This window comes from Hyla sarda, chromosome 2, assembly GCF_029499605.1.
Source record: "Hyla sarda isolate aHylSar1 chromosome 2, aHylSar1.hap1, whole genome shotgun sequence".
NCBI classification, from domain to species: Eukaryota; Metazoa; Chordata; class Amphibia; order Anura; family Hylidae; genus Hyla; species Hyla sarda.
The window spans coordinates 83492934-83509904 of NC_079190.1; the positions used below are offsets into that span (position 1 = coordinate 83492934).

The 16971-nt window shown below is 42.7% G+C and overlaps 1 protein-coding gene across 2 annotated transcripts in view; it reads right to left on the bottom strand.

Moving 5' to 3' along the window:
- Nucleotides 1-273: 273 nt before the first annotated feature.
- The window catches only part of RAB5B (RAB5B, member RAS oncogene family), a 46292-nt gene continuing 29594 nt past the window's right edge, over nucleotides 274-16971 (bottom strand). For both annotated transcript variants that reach the window (XM_056562342.1, XM_056562343.1), the window contains exons 4-6: nucleotides 14939-15061; nucleotides 11428-11521; nucleotides 274-2409 (exon numbers count right to left, since the gene is read on the bottom strand). In XM_056562342.1, the coding sequence (XP_056418317.1) occupies nucleotides 2294-2409; nucleotides 11428-11521; nucleotides 14939-15061 (333 nt within the window). In that variant the 3' untranslated portion in view covers nucleotides 274-2293. The remainder of the gene's footprint in view (nucleotides 2410-11427; nucleotides 11522-14938; nucleotides 15062-16971) is intronic.

Genomic DNA, 16971 nt, shown 5'->3' on the forward strand with positions numbered 1-16971 from the left:
GAAGCGCTGGAGGGTCTGGGTCCCGACCACCGGAACGGAAGTCCGTCACGCCCCGTCCCCTCAATGCAAGTCTATGGGAGGGGGCGTGACGGCCGTCACGCCCCCTCCCATAGACTTGCATTGAGGGGACGGGGCGTGATGTCACGGACTTCCGTTCCGGTGGTCGGGACCCAGACCCTCCAGCGCTTCTGGAGCAGAAACAGGTGGGTGCCGCATGCTATATTGCGGGGGTCCCCAGCGGCGGGACCCCCCCGATCAGACATCTTATCCCCTATCCTTTGGATAGGGGATAAGATGTCTAGGAGTGGAGTACCCCTTTAAGCCTGTGCCATTCACGTGCTGTCTAGCCCTCTCACAAATGGGACATTAATAGTAGCAAAATGTAAATAGTAGTACACCTCAACAACAGTCCTGTCCACCTATGGAAGGAAGGCACATTTCAAGAGTAAACTGAAGATCCGTAAAGCCACCAACATTATTTAGTAAGAACACTTAAACACACACACAGAAAGGCACATACCTGCCATGCCAACTGGTGTATAGATAAGACTTAACAGAGCCTTGTGAGTCAGATTTGGTACATTGTGGCCCAGCTTGTCTCAGTTAGATGACTCTCCTTGTTAGGGTAAAGAGTGGTTAATAATGTATGTTGGGATGTGAGAGGGTAGTCATGATTCTTAAAGGAGGTGGATGATCTCATATAGGATACAATCAGCCCATTTGCTACATGATAGTAAAACATGGAATTTCTTAATACAATGAAAGCGGAAAATATGTATAAATGAACAGAAGAGCAACCGTTCCACCAACTGAGAAATAAAGTGCATGCTGCTTGTGGCCACGCTGAATACACAGGTTTTCTTGGAAGCTATAGAATAACAATCAATCAATATAGTAACTACTGTATGTGACCTCAAGAGAGGAGAAAAAGGGCCATTTATTCAGCAACTATGAAAACCTACTCGATAGTTGCACAGCTTAAAGAAGAGATTAGTCAAATGATATGAGATTGGTTCCGCCGACCAGGTAAGTATCAGGTAAGTATTATACGTGTTTCCATGCTGGAAATCCATTATCTGTCACTGTCCATTGTATACATATCAATGGTGCTTCCACCACTCTTATATAGCAGTGCTACATCCTTATATCAGAGTAAATTGCAAGTATAAAAATACCTGCAGCTGGATCTGCTGCACAAATGGGTGGAAAATCCAGACACTGTATAAAATCCCTGAAAACCAGATGGCTAAAAGCATTTTGATGATTGAGACACACTGTGCTCCCGTTTTTTAACTTGAAGTTTCTGTAAACCATTTTATGTGCTTTGAATCCCAAACAATTTTAATGTTTCCCCTATGACACCATGTGATGCTCTATTTTCACTACATTATTAAAGGCCACTGCAGTCCCTGGCTGAACTAACCACACAATTGCCATCAATGGGAGGTGTACTCACACCTTGTAGTGCTTACAGTAATAGGCAAATCTCATATGTTCATCTTAAAACTCACATGTACGCCAGTACACCTCACCCCATGAAACTGTTCTTCATGTTCTCTGACAAAATCTAGAGTAATGTGAACGGATCATTTACCAGCGATAGTTATCCAGGCACACAAATAATGCATTTGACAGGCGAAGCAAAAACAAGAAAAAAAAAGTACAAGCACAAGATTTGTAAGTAACGCGAGGCTTCTTCCAAGATCTACGGATACTTGACAGGCTGCAAAAACAGAGAGAAATTGAAGAAGGGAGAAGGATAGGTGATAGGTAGAAGACAGGTAGTAGGTGGGTAGAGGGGAACCTACATGAAGTAAAAAAAAAAAAAAAAAAAAATCAATATTAAAGTCACTATATGCAGCTATAATACAATGTAGAATCAGTTTGTTTTTTTTTTGCTTCTTTTCTTGTTTGCTCTGTTGAGAAGTCGCGGTCCCCAGAAGATGCGATCCTTTACTGTGTCACCAGAAGTAGTCTGTGTGTGTTTGTTGGAAGCGTTAAAAAGAACAAACAAAAATTAAAACCCACAATAGTGCAGTTAGCAGGGAGATCTCTGAGGGCTGCAGTGGTGTGGGGGGTAGAAAGGGAAGTTTCAAGCAGCTCGCCTTGTTTCCATGTGTGTGTGCTGTTATCCATTGGTGAGGGGGGAGGAAGGGGTGCAGAAGGGAAAGTCTTGGCAGAAGAGTGAAGTGCTGGAAGGGTGTTAAGTTGTATTTCTGGAGGGTGGAAGGGCAGGTGCAGGAAGAGAGGTTATAATCTTATCTTGGATCCCCTTTGCTCTCCAGTCTCGGTATTAATTGCTGCAGCACTGGCTCTTGTTCTGCTGTGTCTGCTCATGGAGATCCACACCCCGGCTCCGACCAGTTGCCCCACTTGTGTTCTGGGGCTCATTTTTTGGCAGCTTCTTAGCTGTAAAAGAAAGAAAGCATTTTATTAGGACATGATTTTTCAAGTACATATTGAAATAAGGCAACAAAACATCACAAAAGTGCATCGCTATTATTGCGAAATATCACTGCCTTACTTGTGGATGTCCTATTGCTTAGCAGAGAGTAGAACTATCTGAAAATGCAGCTTCTTGTGCTCTGACTACACATAGAAATGACAACTTAAAACAGCCATATAAGACTAAGAATGGAGAAAAAAAAAAAAAAAAAAGACAAGGCTGCATGGCAGGTAGGGAAGAAAGAGCGTGTATGCATCACTTTTAACACCCATTGAGTTCTGAACTTGCAGGCGCACACGCAAGTAGTTAAGGCTATGTTCACACCAGTGCTAAGGAAATGCATTATGATATCTTCGTTATTGTCACATAACGGAGGTCATTTTTAATGGATCAATACATGATGTTAAAGGACAACTGTAGTGGAACACTTTTCTATATGCCCGGGCCTCAAAAATAAAACAAAATAAACTCATACATACCTTCCTACGAGCCCCTGTTGGTCCGGCACAGGCCTCACGGTCCGGCAGTGCTGATGTCATTCCACTTCCTGGGGACGGGGACGCCGCAGAGCTGTCGGCGTATCACCGGCCGCAGAGATGTCCCACCCCGGCCTGTGATAGGCTGAGCCCACTGTCATGTAAGGAGCGCTGGCCGGCTTCTTACATGACAGTGGGCTCAGCCTATCACAGGCCGGGGCAGGACATCGCTACGGCCGGTGATACGCCGACAGCTCTGCGGCGTCCCCAGGAAGTGGAATGAGGTCAGCACTGCCGGACCGTGAGGCCTGTGCCGGACCAACAGGAGCTCGTAGGAAGGAATGTAGGAGTTTATTTTGTTTATTATCGAGGCCCGGGCATATAGAAAAGTGTTCCACTACAGTTGTCCTTTAATGGATATAACCGGTCCGTTATTTGAAATGATTTCTTTAAAAAATAAAAAAAAATAACGGACCGTTATTAGCTATTACCGCTAAAACATACATTTTTTTTATCACTGTTAATGTCCATTACTTAAAAGGAAATCTGTCACCAGTGTCACCTGCACTAACCTGTCGGTACCTGTCTATTTCCTTCCCCCCCTTTTCTGAGCATGCTAAGCTGCAATAACGGATGTAAAAAATAAGGGGCAATAATGGACATTACTTCTGTCACCATAGACTTTAATGTTAAAGTTGTATTGTACGTTAAATGTTATTCCTGATGAAAAAAAAAAAATATATATATATATATATATATATATATATATAAACACATAAATATATGTATGCATTCCCAGTACTGAGGCTAGCTTCAGATTAAAAATTGCCCATTGAAATTAATGGGATCAGCTAACTTTAGTTTTATTTCAGTTTCTCAAATTCTTCAACAGAACAGAGTGACCAATGAAAAATGCTGATGTGAACCCAGCCTGATATGGAGATGTTTAACCTCTTTTGTCCCGATCCCCTTCTATGACGCACGCTCAGGAGCCGAGCACGGGTTATCGCGGTGATGCTCAGTAATAACCCCTTTGACGCCGCAATCAAAGTTAATTGCGGCATCTTAAACGTAAAAAAAAAAAAGAAACACTTCCCTGGATTTTTCTTTAAAGAGCTGAGCAGATTAAGGTGTAGTTTTGTAGACTCCATAACATACTGACTGCCAATAAGACTGCGTTTTAAACAGATTTCCTTTAATACAAAACAGCTTGTCTAAGGACACAGACTTATCTGGTCCCTAGAATATGCACCTTGATGTGTAAATGTTAGGAAATTAAAAAGGAGTGCCCAATACTGTTTATTAGTGTAATCTATTGGCAGGTGGCACATTACAATATGAGGCGGAGGAGACAAATGACTGGATCCCTTTATTTCTTCCCAGCAGAGATATTGATAACCAACAAAACAGAAAACCAGAGTGAGATGTGTGTCTGTAGAGGGGACTTCCAGCTAGTAGTCCTGTGATCAGGACAACATTGGCGCCGAGTCAAGCAGGCAGGGACTCGTTCTTCTGTGTAAGAGCCAAAAGGGACGGGTAACGTAATGTGAGCTAGTAGGTTTGTACAGACACAGACAGGTGACCGCCCCACTAGATCTGTGATATCACAGACCATGATAACTTCCTATCAGTGAATTATAAAGGAGATGTCTGCTTCACATTATAGGAATAATCATAAGGAAAGTAAAACATTGCAAGATTTTAGGAAACAACTGTTTGACCTTATTGTTCAGTATCATGTTGAGGTTTTAGTAAATCTGAATTATGCATTAGTGAGCTACTAGCCAACAGCTGCTCAGAAGTGGGTAACATCCACAATTCTGTACAGAAGATCTATGGAGAGTGACGGACGAAGGGGCTAAATGGGGCTCTAGCAACCCTGATCATTAGAGAAGTAGAGAATTAAAGGGGTATTCCGGGAATTTTTTTTTTTATTTGACTATGCTACAGGGGCTGTAAAGTTAGTGTAGTTCATAATATAGTGTCTGTACCTGTATGTGATGGTTTTCTCACAATTCTTCTGTGATTTTCACCCCAATATTTATTTTTAACAGCATACAAAATGACTGTTGTCTCAGATTTTTCCCAGGTTGCAATGCGGCCGAGATTTGATTAACTAGTCAGCTAATGACAGGGAGCCTGTCTGCTTCAATGGGTGGAGCGATGGCTTGGCAGGAGAGAGATCAATCTGCAACTAATGCAACAGCTGGAGGCACCCTGATTGAAAACCACAGGTCTGCAGCTCATTTATGTTTCAATGGGTAGGGTGGCTGATGTGTGGGAAGGAGGAAAATAGAATTGTGGGATTTGTAGTCAAAGAAAAGAAAAGTCAAACAGGAAATACAAGTTCATAAAAAGCTAGCCACAGTGTTCTGGTAATCTCACAACACAGCCATTTATCCCCAAGACAAGCGCAGATCCTTCCTAAGCATGTCCATTACTGTCAGCCAGGTACGTACTAAAATCACCTTATGGTGGATAACCCCTTTAAGAAAAAGCTGATCATCTTTTCTGGCTTTAGACTCCTCTGACTTTGTTCTGTTAGCAACCACATAGAGAAGACGGAGGTCAATAGGTTCAGAGGATTCAGTTTCTACAGAAAAATACCATGACGACATGACAATAGCAGCATAGTGTATAAATAGTGTATAGCAGTATGATAAAACAAAAATTATGTGATGAAAGGGAGAGCGTTGGCTTGGAAAGTGACCTGGAAAATCAATAACCATTCTAACCAGTCACAATCAATACAGTCCAGCTGATAAACAGCACAATAAAGACACATTTATGGAAGGGTTGTGTTGGAGAGGGTCATTGGCAAACTACAGAAGCCTAAAACAATACCTGGAACCACATTTAACTGAAATGTTCAGAAGTAGAGATGAGCGAATTTACAGTAAATTCGATTCGTCACGAACTTCTTGGCTCGGCAGTTGATAACTTATCCTGCATAAATGAGTTCAGCTTTCAGGTGCTCCGGTGGGCTGGAAAAGGTGGAGACTCTTTCCTAGGACTGTATCCACCTTTTCCAGCCCACCGGAGCACCTGAAAGCTGAACTCATTTATGCAGGATAAGTCATCAACTGCCGAGCCGAGAAGTTTGCGACGAATTGAATTTACTGTAAATTCTCTCATCTCTATTCAGAAGTATAGGAATCATAACCAAGTGTACACCTAATGCACCAAATAAACCATTTTATTACTTTCCATTATAAATTGTCTGGTTTAAAATTTAGGTATTTAATTTTTTTTGCCCCACTGTACATTTTATGGTAAAGGGAAAAGGTGTCATTACAAAGTAATATTGGTCCTGCAAAAAACAAACCCTCATATGGGTCTGTGTATGGAAAAATAAAAAAAGAGTTATGGTTCTTAAAAGGCAAAGAGGAAAACACAAAAAACACAAATGAAAAATTGTCCTCAAGGCCAAAACAGCCTGTGACTAGAGATGAGCGAACTTACAGTAAATTCGATTCGTCACAAACTTCTCAACTCGGCAGTTGATGACTTATCCTGCATAAATTAGTTCAGCTTTCAGGTGCTCCGGTGGGCTGGAAAAGGTGGATACAGTCCTAGGAGACTCTTTCCTAGGACTGTATCTACCTTTTCCAGCCCACCGGAGCACTGGAAAGCTGAACTAATTTACGCAGGAAAAGTCATCAACTGCCGAGCCGAGAAGTTTGTGACTAATCAAATTTACTGTAAGTTCGCTCATCTCTACCTGTGACCTTAACGGATTAATACTATAGTTCAGTTTGTTGCACCACGTAACACTCTGGCATATATTTTGTTTATTATTATTATTTATTATTATTTTTTTCTCCTTCCAACAAAGAGGGAATTTGTCAATGCTTACACCAGAACACTTTTATAGAAAAGTGAAAAAGGTTTGCGTAATGCTCTAGAGCAGTAGTCTTCAACCTGTGGACCTCCAGATGTTGCAAAACTACAACTCCCAGCATGCCCGGACAGCCAACGGCTGTCCGGGCATGCTGGGAGTTGTAGTTTTGCAACATCTGGAGGTCCACAGGTTGAAGACCACTGCAATAAAGCATTACGCAAACCACAGGAAGAGTTGCAGTTTTTTTACGCAAATGTGCGACTTCGCAAAAATGTTTGACAGTTTGCCGAAATCTACACAAAAACCCCTGAACTCACCCCAACTGACCGTTCTATAACCCATTCCATGATAAATGTTATTACTACAAGAAAATTCTTCTTTTACATACCCATACATGTGTATGTGTTATATTTTAGCTCCATTATACTGGGGCTTAAAGGGGTACTCCGCTGCCCCAGCGTTCGGAACATTTTGTTCCGAACGCTTTGAGCGGGGGTAGTGATGTCACGCCCTCGTGACGTCACACCACGTTCCCCTAAATGCAAGTCTATGGGAGGGGGCATTGTGACCACCACACCCCCTCCCATAGGCTTGCATTGAGCGCGTGTGGTGTGAGGTCATGACACCCACACCCAGAATCCTAATTGAACGCCGGGTGCGGGACAGAGTTAGTGGGGGTCCCAGCGGGATCCCCACAATCAGACTTCTAATCCCATATCCAAAGGATAGAGGATAAGATGTCTAGGGGCGGAGTACCCCTTTAAGCTGAAATTTGAACATGTCAGCCCTTGGCTATAAAACAAGGACGCAAAAGGTTATTGACCTCTACATCGGCTCCAGCATTAAGACAGTTACTTCTATCTTACCGACATTATAGAGGTAGGTGAAAGGAGGTGAGGAAACTCCAGTACAAAGTGAATGAACGCGAGGTTACACTGATTAACCTGTTCATTATGCCTTTACTATCAAGGTGACTATCTGTTCCACATACAATTTACTGTACATGTTCACTTATCTGCCAGAGGTCAAACTGACTGCTGTGTTCTGAAATGGAAATTACTTCATATACAGAAATTAAATGTTACCTAGGCAGTTATATACTTTGCACCCACACATATAAATCAGATAAGGGGAATCTCAAGGCTCTTTCAGCTGCACTTTGGTTTTAAATCTCCATGCAAAATACCAAGTTAGAAGTAAAAGATGTGTTGTCACGGGCCCTCATTTACTATTGCAAACCCAACGTGTTTTGTCGGGTTGTGCGCCAGAAATTGTGTCTGTGCCTGATTTTGCGCCAGAATTGAAAAAACCCCGACAAACTCTCCATTTTGTAAAGAAAAAAACAAAAACGGGCGTGGCCTCCGAAAAGGGGCGTGTTCCCAACATTTTCACAAAAACCCAACATATTTACTAAGATTTCCACAAAATGGATTAAATGTGGTGGATTTGAGCTGAGGAAAACCCCACAGATCAGAGCATGTGTAAAAAAAAAAAAAAAAAAAAAAAAAAAAAAAAAAAAAGCAAAATGTAGGGAAAAGTGGAAAATGTAGGGAAACCTTAGTAAATACCGTGGAAAAAAAATTGTAGGGAATTAAAAACCACAAAGAAACCTACACAACACTCTTAGTAAGTTAGGACCATTGTGTATAGAATCTGCCACTGCCAGAGGATACTGAGAGAAATGAGGAGGACAATCCAAGTCATTACACATTCTTTATCGACAAGATAAGGGATAAGTGTCAGACTGCAGGGTTCTGACTGCTGGGGTCTCCTACAATTTTGCATAGGACTTTAAGTATTTTAACTCCGAACACCCCTTTAATTTGTGACAAGCAACACAAAGGCAGGAAAGGCTCTGTACGTTGAAGGTCACTGGATCTTATTAGTCACTGCTGGGCAAGAAAGCAGACATCTTGAAGTGGCAGTGGGAATCTGAGCAAAGTACCCCCCACAGCAGTACATCATTGTTATCCTTTCCCTTAAAAAAGAAGGTTTGACATGTCAGAAACATGTCGGAAGTTTTGATAGGTTGGGATCTCAGTGCCCAGTCCTCCCCCCATAAGCATTAGAACGAGGGGGAGAAGTATGAGGTTGTGCAATACACTCTGTCACTTGCTTTGTTTTCCACCCAGTTTCACTACATGGTCTCTATAGACTTAGGGCTGAAGAGTGAAGTACGTTGTTGTGTGCTTCTCCCTGCTTGTTCTATTGTACGGTAGGGTCTGGACACCAAGACCCATATGGATCAAACCTTTGTTGTGACATTTTTTTTTTTTTTATAAATGAATGGGACACTTTAAACCACCACAACTATTAGCATGGTCCAGGAGTCAAAATGAAGGGTATAAGGCAACAGTGAATCAAGTTGTATGGCTAGTTCTGCACTACACCCAGGAAGCGTGGCCAAATTACTTCAGAATTAAGAGTACTAAGCACCAGGCCGTCCTGTCAGGAGCTCTTGTGAAGACCAGTGAGGTCACCTTGAAGCACTGGCAGTACATACAATGGGGAGGTCCCTCCCTTCCTATAGACAGCATGTAACCTGGTAGTTTGTCCAGTAAACAAGCTGTTAAAGTGAATGATAAGTTTAGAAAGGGGGGCAGGAAAGAAGTCTTATGAATGGAGAAAGGAGTACTGCTGGGCAGTATACCGGTTCATACCGAACACTGGTATGTTTTTCCTGCACGTTATGAATTTTTCCTGTACCGCAATACCGGTCGGGCCCCTCCCCCTGCCTGCGCTTTAAATGGTTAAGTTGCCAGCTGCTGCACTTTAAATGAATGAAATGCGAGCCGCCGCAAGCTGTCACCTCCCCCTGCAAGTGCTAAAAGCCTGGCTTTTAGCGCTTGCAGGAGGAGTTGACAGCTTCGGGCTCACAACTTAATTGTTTCCAGCGCCGCGGCCACTGTGAGGTGGAATTTTGCAACCACACACCAGCATCTTATTCATTTAAAGAGCAGGAGGCCGGCATCTCATTCATTTAAAGAGCAGGAGGCCGGCATCTCATTCATTTAAAGAGCAGGAGGCCGGCATCTCATTCATTTAAAGAGCAGGAGGCCGGCATCTCATTCATTTAAAGAGCAGGAGGCCGGCATCTCATTCATTTAAAGCACAGCGGCCGGCATCTCATTCATTTAAAGCGCAGCGTCAGGGGTGGGGTGGTGGGAGGCGGATACCGTTAAATACCGTGGAACCGCCATAACTTACAAAAATACAGTGATATGCATTTTTTGGTCATACCGCCCAGCACTAGGAAGGAGTATGTTTTTCTCTGATAAGACATTCTGCTATGCCTGACTTCTTTCATTTTATTCTTGGTACCAGTGATTGCGATATGATAGAAATATTTTGTTTACATATAGGGGGAGAACGAATCAATATGTTATTGTGCTATTTTTGAGCTGTTGATCGGATTTTTTTCATTTTTTTCCATTCCTACTGTGGGACGGGTGCCATTTGTGGATTGGCTCTATTTAGAGCATTTTAATATATAATTAAATTTGTGTCCTGCAGTAGGTTTTTTTGTGCTATAATAAAGTTTGGAATTATAAAATTATATTATAAATTATTGGTATGCACTAGTTTTAGCATTTTTTTTTCTCTCTTTTGGAATTGTTGCAGTTTGCTGTAAGCGGCCCCCCAATTTAATTATGTATGTATACTTCAGCCAAAATCATTAAGCTGAGCCCCACTTGTCTTTGAATCTCTTAAGTCAATGCACAAAATAATAGTTCTAATTTTTGTTGTGAGCTTCCAGGGGGCATGGTTGGCAGATGTACTGGATGGTGCATTGAATTTATCACTGGTGCAAAATTTGTTTTTGTGCAAATGTACCACGTGGCATAGGAATGTGTGAGCATTTTACTTTTTTGCACTATCCTGCACTTCCTGTCTTTTTAGTGATGTGCACATCATAATTTTGCACAGCAACTGGTAATTTACACACTTGTGCAAAAAATCAGCACTAATGATAATCATTACCCCCCCTCCCAACGGTTTCATATAATATACTATATTTCACTTATGGTGGGTTCACTCCGGTTGGGAGGAGCGAAAACCGTCTGCTCCCATATCCCAGCCGGATCCGGCCCGAACCCCAATCATTTAAATGAGCCGACCAGAGTCTAATGCTGACTCCGGTCGTCTCATTTTTGCCCCGGATACGGTTTTCTGACCGAACCTAAAACAGTGGTATAACACGGTTTTAGGTCCGTTAGAGAACCGTATACGGGGCAAAAATGATATGGGAGCAGCCGGTTTTCGCTGCTCCCAACCGGATCCCATACGCTACAAATGTAGCGTGAACCCACCCTTAGACTCAGCAAAAGTTGTTACAATCGCATTGCTATGTTTGTTGCTACAAGTAAGTGTAATTGTCTAATTTGCCCATAGCAACCATTCACAGCTCACGTCTCAATTGAGCCCCGACTGAGACAAAAACTGTCTAATTTGTCCATAGCAACCAGACAGATTGGTAAATTTGGGCCATTGTGTTGTCATGTTTTTTGTCTTTGTTAGTGTTAAAGAATTTCTGTTTGATGACTGGTCATATATATGTACAAGGTTCATTGACCCAGCTTAACTTTCATAGAAAACAGAAGGTAAAAGATATACCAGCACTATAATCTAGATATACACAGTTCCAGAGGGCACTTCAACTTTACCTATTGCAAGAAACAAGTCATTGACATTCATGGCTGTCTTGGCGGAGGTTTCCATAAATAGCAGACTATTGTCATCTGCGTACGCCTGGGCTTCCTGCAAATGAGCGAAGAACAAAAGGAACAGGTCAAACTCTGAGATCAATGACTCTGAGGTTAAGTGAAGAAAACAGCTGGAGAAAGTGTTTAAGTAAACATTAACATCTTATCAGAGCTGATATAGATTACTAATACGTACTAGAAATCTCAGGTAGCCGGAGAAACCATGGTGACAGGTCGCCGTATTAAGTCAAGTATAACAGCAATGACAAAATTAAGACTTTACGTAGAAAAGCGAAGAGTTTAAAAAAAAAAAAAAAAAAAAAAAACACAACCACAACAACAACACCACACTACAAATATAAATATACTGTGCATTTATCACAAACGGAGGGACTATAACCTATACAGGAATTCTTCCCATCTCCCCCATAAAATCAGCTTGACTAAGCAAGCCGCTGCTTATCCTACAGGAATAAAAGGGTAAGACATTGAACATCTGCAATTTGGGTGAGTTTGGTGACCCCATACACACTAGATGATTGGCTACACCCAGATCAGTGAGTTTAGCTGACCTTTATCTAATGCAGTGGCCTCAAACTGTGGCCCTCCAAATGTTGCAAAACTTCAACTCCCAGCAGGCCCGGACAGCCAACGGCTGTCCGGGCATGCTGGGAGTCGAAGTTTTGCGACATCTGGAGGGCCACAGTTTGAGACCACTGCATTAGATGGGCTCATCCATCTTTTACAGCTTTGACCACATTTGTCTTGAAGGGGCTATCCAGAAATAGAAAAACAGAGCTAATTTCTTCCAAAAAGAGCACCACACCTGTCCTCAGGTTGCGTGTGGTATTACAACTTGGCATTATTCATATCATGGAACTGAGTTGCAATACCACACACAACCTGAGGACAGATGCGGTGCTGTTTTTTGGAAGAAATCAGCTCAGTTTTTTCTAATCTGGGATTACCTCCTTTCAGTTTTTTTTTTTTTATGGGTAATGATGAGAATATTGAATGCAGTTTGGTAAGGAAAGGGCACTCAATGCAAAACAATACTTGGTTTCAAAGACTGAAACAGGGCTTTGTCCACAAATATACTGTACCAAAGTTTCGGAGGCATTAAACAGCAGAATTTAGTATTGTCTCCGGTGACAACTCCCCAAAAGCAGCCCATGGCTTAACAAATACAAACATTTTTTAACTAAAAAATACCTGGAATGTTTTTTTTGTATATCAGTTTCCTTGCTGGTTAAAATTGTATTGTTATTTGGGCTATCTGGTAAATGACCTTTCGGGATGGGGGAATGCATGAGTTGTTGGTTATGTTTACTAACCGTAGTCCCCACAAGATCACACAAGTCTTTACAGAACTACAAGATACGCAAGTAGATAACGGAAAACATGAGGAAGTATGAGAACTATAAATAAAGCTGGGGTCACTAAGAACATGATTCTTCTAAGGAACAAGATTACGTGACTGTATAGTACATTGATTCCTTAGAACGGGTCTTCCAATTTTTGGAATCCTGTCTGCTCTTGCATTAAGGCCTTTTTTTCCCCCCCCTATTTAATTTTGCTTGATAATATACTAAATGAATGTTTCAACACATTGCTTCTATTTCTAGAGCATAATAGTAACAAATTAAAGTTTAGTGTAAAAAATAAATAAATAAAAAAAAAAAAAAAAAAAGATTACTGTTGAAAAAAAAAAACTAAACTAAAAACATTTTGACATGTCAAAGCTGAGTGCTTGTTCTCTCTTCTGTAGGAGTCAGATCTTTTAGAGCCTATATCTCCTGCAGTGAAGAAATGGCAGGGAGAAGGAGTAGCAGTTCTCCAAGCTCATTACTGTGATCAGTAGGGGGCCTCAGCATCCAGACCCCAACAGATCAAAACTTCTGACACGCCTCTATGAGTGAAAGTAACATTTTAGTTCAATGTTCGAAAACCAGCGCTAGCTATACACGTGAGATCCTTACCTATCCACAGTGTAAAGAACAAGTGTCTGTTTGCAGGGAGCCTGACTGCTGGGATGACCTGTGATCTCAAGAACAGGGCCCAGCTGTCCCCACTGAGCGTTCCAGTCCCCACCTTCAGAGACAGATGGGTCTTGTCCGTAATGCCTCAGCGGTGTCCCCCCTCAGCCGGTGATTGGTGGAGCAGGCAGTCAGAGTGGTTGGAACCCCTGCAAAACAGACACTTATCCCATCTCCGGTGGATAGGGGATATGTTTTTAATAAATGGATAACCCCTTTAATGTGTGCTGAATGGGGAAAGAGGAGAAAGCCACATTCAGGCACCTGTGGTGGGGAATAGTCTCCCTGAGAACTTAAACCAGTGTTTTTCAAGTGTGGTCCTCAAGACCCCCCAACAGGTTATGTATTCTGGATTTCCTTAGTCTGTCACAGGTGATATGACTGTGGTGATTCCTAATTCACTTTATATCACTAGGGAAAGACTAAGGAAATCCTGAAAACATGACCTGTTGGGGAACTTTGGGACCGTGCTTGAGAAACACCGACTTAAAGGATCTGGTAATTGAAATCTATAGAAACACAAATTACCCCAGGTAAGTCCCAGATCCCAACTACAAATCAACACAATTACCCCAAAGGCAGGAGGCCCGAAGTACAGAAAATCCCTCTATATAACTAACTCCCTAAAACTTAACTTTTAATGTAAATGGGAGTAAAAAAATAACCCAGTGATTGAAATACTGTTAAACACAGTGTGTGTCATATATATCCATATACTTCTAGTGGAAAAATCTACAGCAAGAAGGGGCCTACAGGCTCCTCCACCATTGGTTAATGTCTTTCCACCAACTGAGGATTTTAGGCACCGTATGACACTATGTTGAAACGGTGCCCAAAATCAGCAGTGGGTGGAAAGACATTAACCAATGATGGAGGAGCCTGTAGCCGTAGATATATATGGATTTTCTGTACTTCGGGCCTCCCGCCTTAGGGGTAATTGTGTTGATTTGTAATTGAAATCCAACAAGTCTGATTCTTGTCATGGGGAACACCATAGACATTAGATGGTCAGTCAACACTTAACGTGAATGGCCAGATTAAAACTTGTGTCCAAAGCTTGACATTACTCTTCTCTTGCCTGGGGACTGTCACATGACAGGTTTGTTACAGCTTATTCACATATGTCCAGCACCTTTCACTTTAATTCCCCCCCCCCCTGGTGTGATGAGATTAACAACACAAATCCCATAGATGTCTCCTCGAGCTGGACAGAAAAAGCATGCAACAACTTTGTCTATAAAGAAAAATGGTGACACACATTTTAGACACGAGTCACCCTTATGAAAAATAGTTTATGAAAAACAACAGATGATAAAATCCCTGTGAGCCGCTCCAGTCCTGGACTGTTTGTTAGCATCTTATATAGATGTATGTGTGCACTACTGATGGATGGAAAGCAGCAAAGAGATAAAAGATCCCAGTGACTCTGGACTCACTTCATACTCCACCATGCGCTTGTTAGTGAGGTCCGCCTTGTTGCCAGCAAGGGCTATGACAATGTTTGGACTGGCTTGTCTCTGCAGCTCTTTAACCCAGGTCTTTGCTCTGGCAAACGTCTCCTGCAATGAGAAACCAATAAGAACAAAGAAATTTAAGGGATACCATCTTCAGAAAGTAAAAAATACCCTTTCCATTTATCTAGTTTTGGCAGTACAATCTCTGTAGAGGCTGAAAATCGCTTGTTGATGGTTTTCTAATTGATTGTTAATCGCATTGCGGTTTTAACCACTTAAGGACACAGGGCGTATAGGTACGCCCCGGCTCCCTTGGAATTAAGGACCCAGGGCATACCTGTACGCCCTGTACCGCTCACCGGGCAGGGACCGGACCAGGATGCCTGCTGAAATTGTTCAGCAGGCACCCCGTGCAAACCCCTGGGGGTGTCCTGAGACCAGCAATTAGTGGCGATTCTGGGTCAATCGATCTCCGGTGACCTGGAAATAAATTGTGATAGGTGGCGTCTGAGACGCCACCTATCACCCTTTACCAGCACAGGTGCCACCTCACGATCTCGTGATTGATCAGTCCGGATGACCGATCAATCACCAAGCCTGCTGGGAGGTGATAGGGTGGTGATCAGGCAAGTTGGGGGTCTCTTTCCTGTCCATCGGTGCAGGCGGGGGTCCCTGGCATAGACGTGGAGGGTCCCTGGAGTTGGCGGAGGTCCCAGGGCGGTGGCGGCAGCAGCAGCGTCCTCAGTGGCGGTGGCAGGAGGTGAGTTGTTCACCTCCTGCTGTTGCTAAGCAACAACTCCCAGCATGCACAGCCAAAGGGCATGCTGGGAGTTGTAGTTTTGTAACAGCTGGTGGCAAAACTATCACTCCAAGCATGCCATTTGGCTGGTTGTGCATGCTGGGACTTGTAGTTATGCAACAGCTGTGGGCACTTTTTTTCTATGAAAAAGTGTGCCTCCAGTTGTTGCATGACTGCAACAACCAACATGCATGGACAGCCAAAGGGCATGCTGGGAGATGTAGTAGTGTGCCTCCAGCTGTTGCATAACTACAGCTCCCAGCATGCCCTTCAACTGTCAATGCATGCTAAGAGTTGTAGTTTTGGAACAGCTGAAGGCACAATGGTTGCGAAACACAGAGTTTGTTACCTAACTCAGTGTTTTGCAACCAGTGGGCCTCCAGCTGTTGCAAAGTACAACTCCCAGCATGCTCTGAGTTGTAGTTTTTGCAACAGCTGGAGGCACACTGGTTGTGAAACACTGAGTTAAGTAACAAACTGTGTTTTGCAACCAGTGTGCCTCCAGCTGTTGCATAACTGCAATTCCCAGGATGCATGGACAGCCAAAGGGCATGCTGAGAGTTGTACCTTTGCAACAGCTGGAGGTTTTACAATGAATTAGAATCAAGAATTACAATTCTCAGAGGAGAATGAGCTCTCATTTGGAGAGAGAATGTGTCCAAAATTGAAGGCAATGTGCATTTACAAAGCCCCATAGTGCAGAACAGTGGACCCCCCCCCCACATGTGACCCCATTTTGGAAACTACACCCCTCACAGAGTGTAATAAGGGTGAAGTGAGCATTTACGCCCCACAGGTGTCTGACAGATTTTTGGAACAGTGGTCCGTGAAAATGAAAAATTTTATTTTTCATTTGCTCAGCCCACTGTTCCAATGGGGTGGGGGGTCCACTGTTTTGGCACCACGAGGGGCTTTGTAAAGGCACATGGGCCCCTGACTTCCATTCCAAACAAATTCTCTTTCCAAAAGCCCAATGGCGCTCCTTCTCTTCTGACCATTGTAGTTCACCCGCAGAGCACTTTACATCACCATATGGGGTATTTCCATACTCAGAAGAGATGGGGTTAAAAATTTTTGAAGGCATTTTCTCCTAATATCCCTTGTAAAAATGGTAAATTTGGGGGGAAATTGCATTTTAGTGAGGAAAATTTTTTTTTTTCATTTACACATCCGACTTTACCGGTGGTCAAAAGTCGCCAAACACCTGTGGGATGTT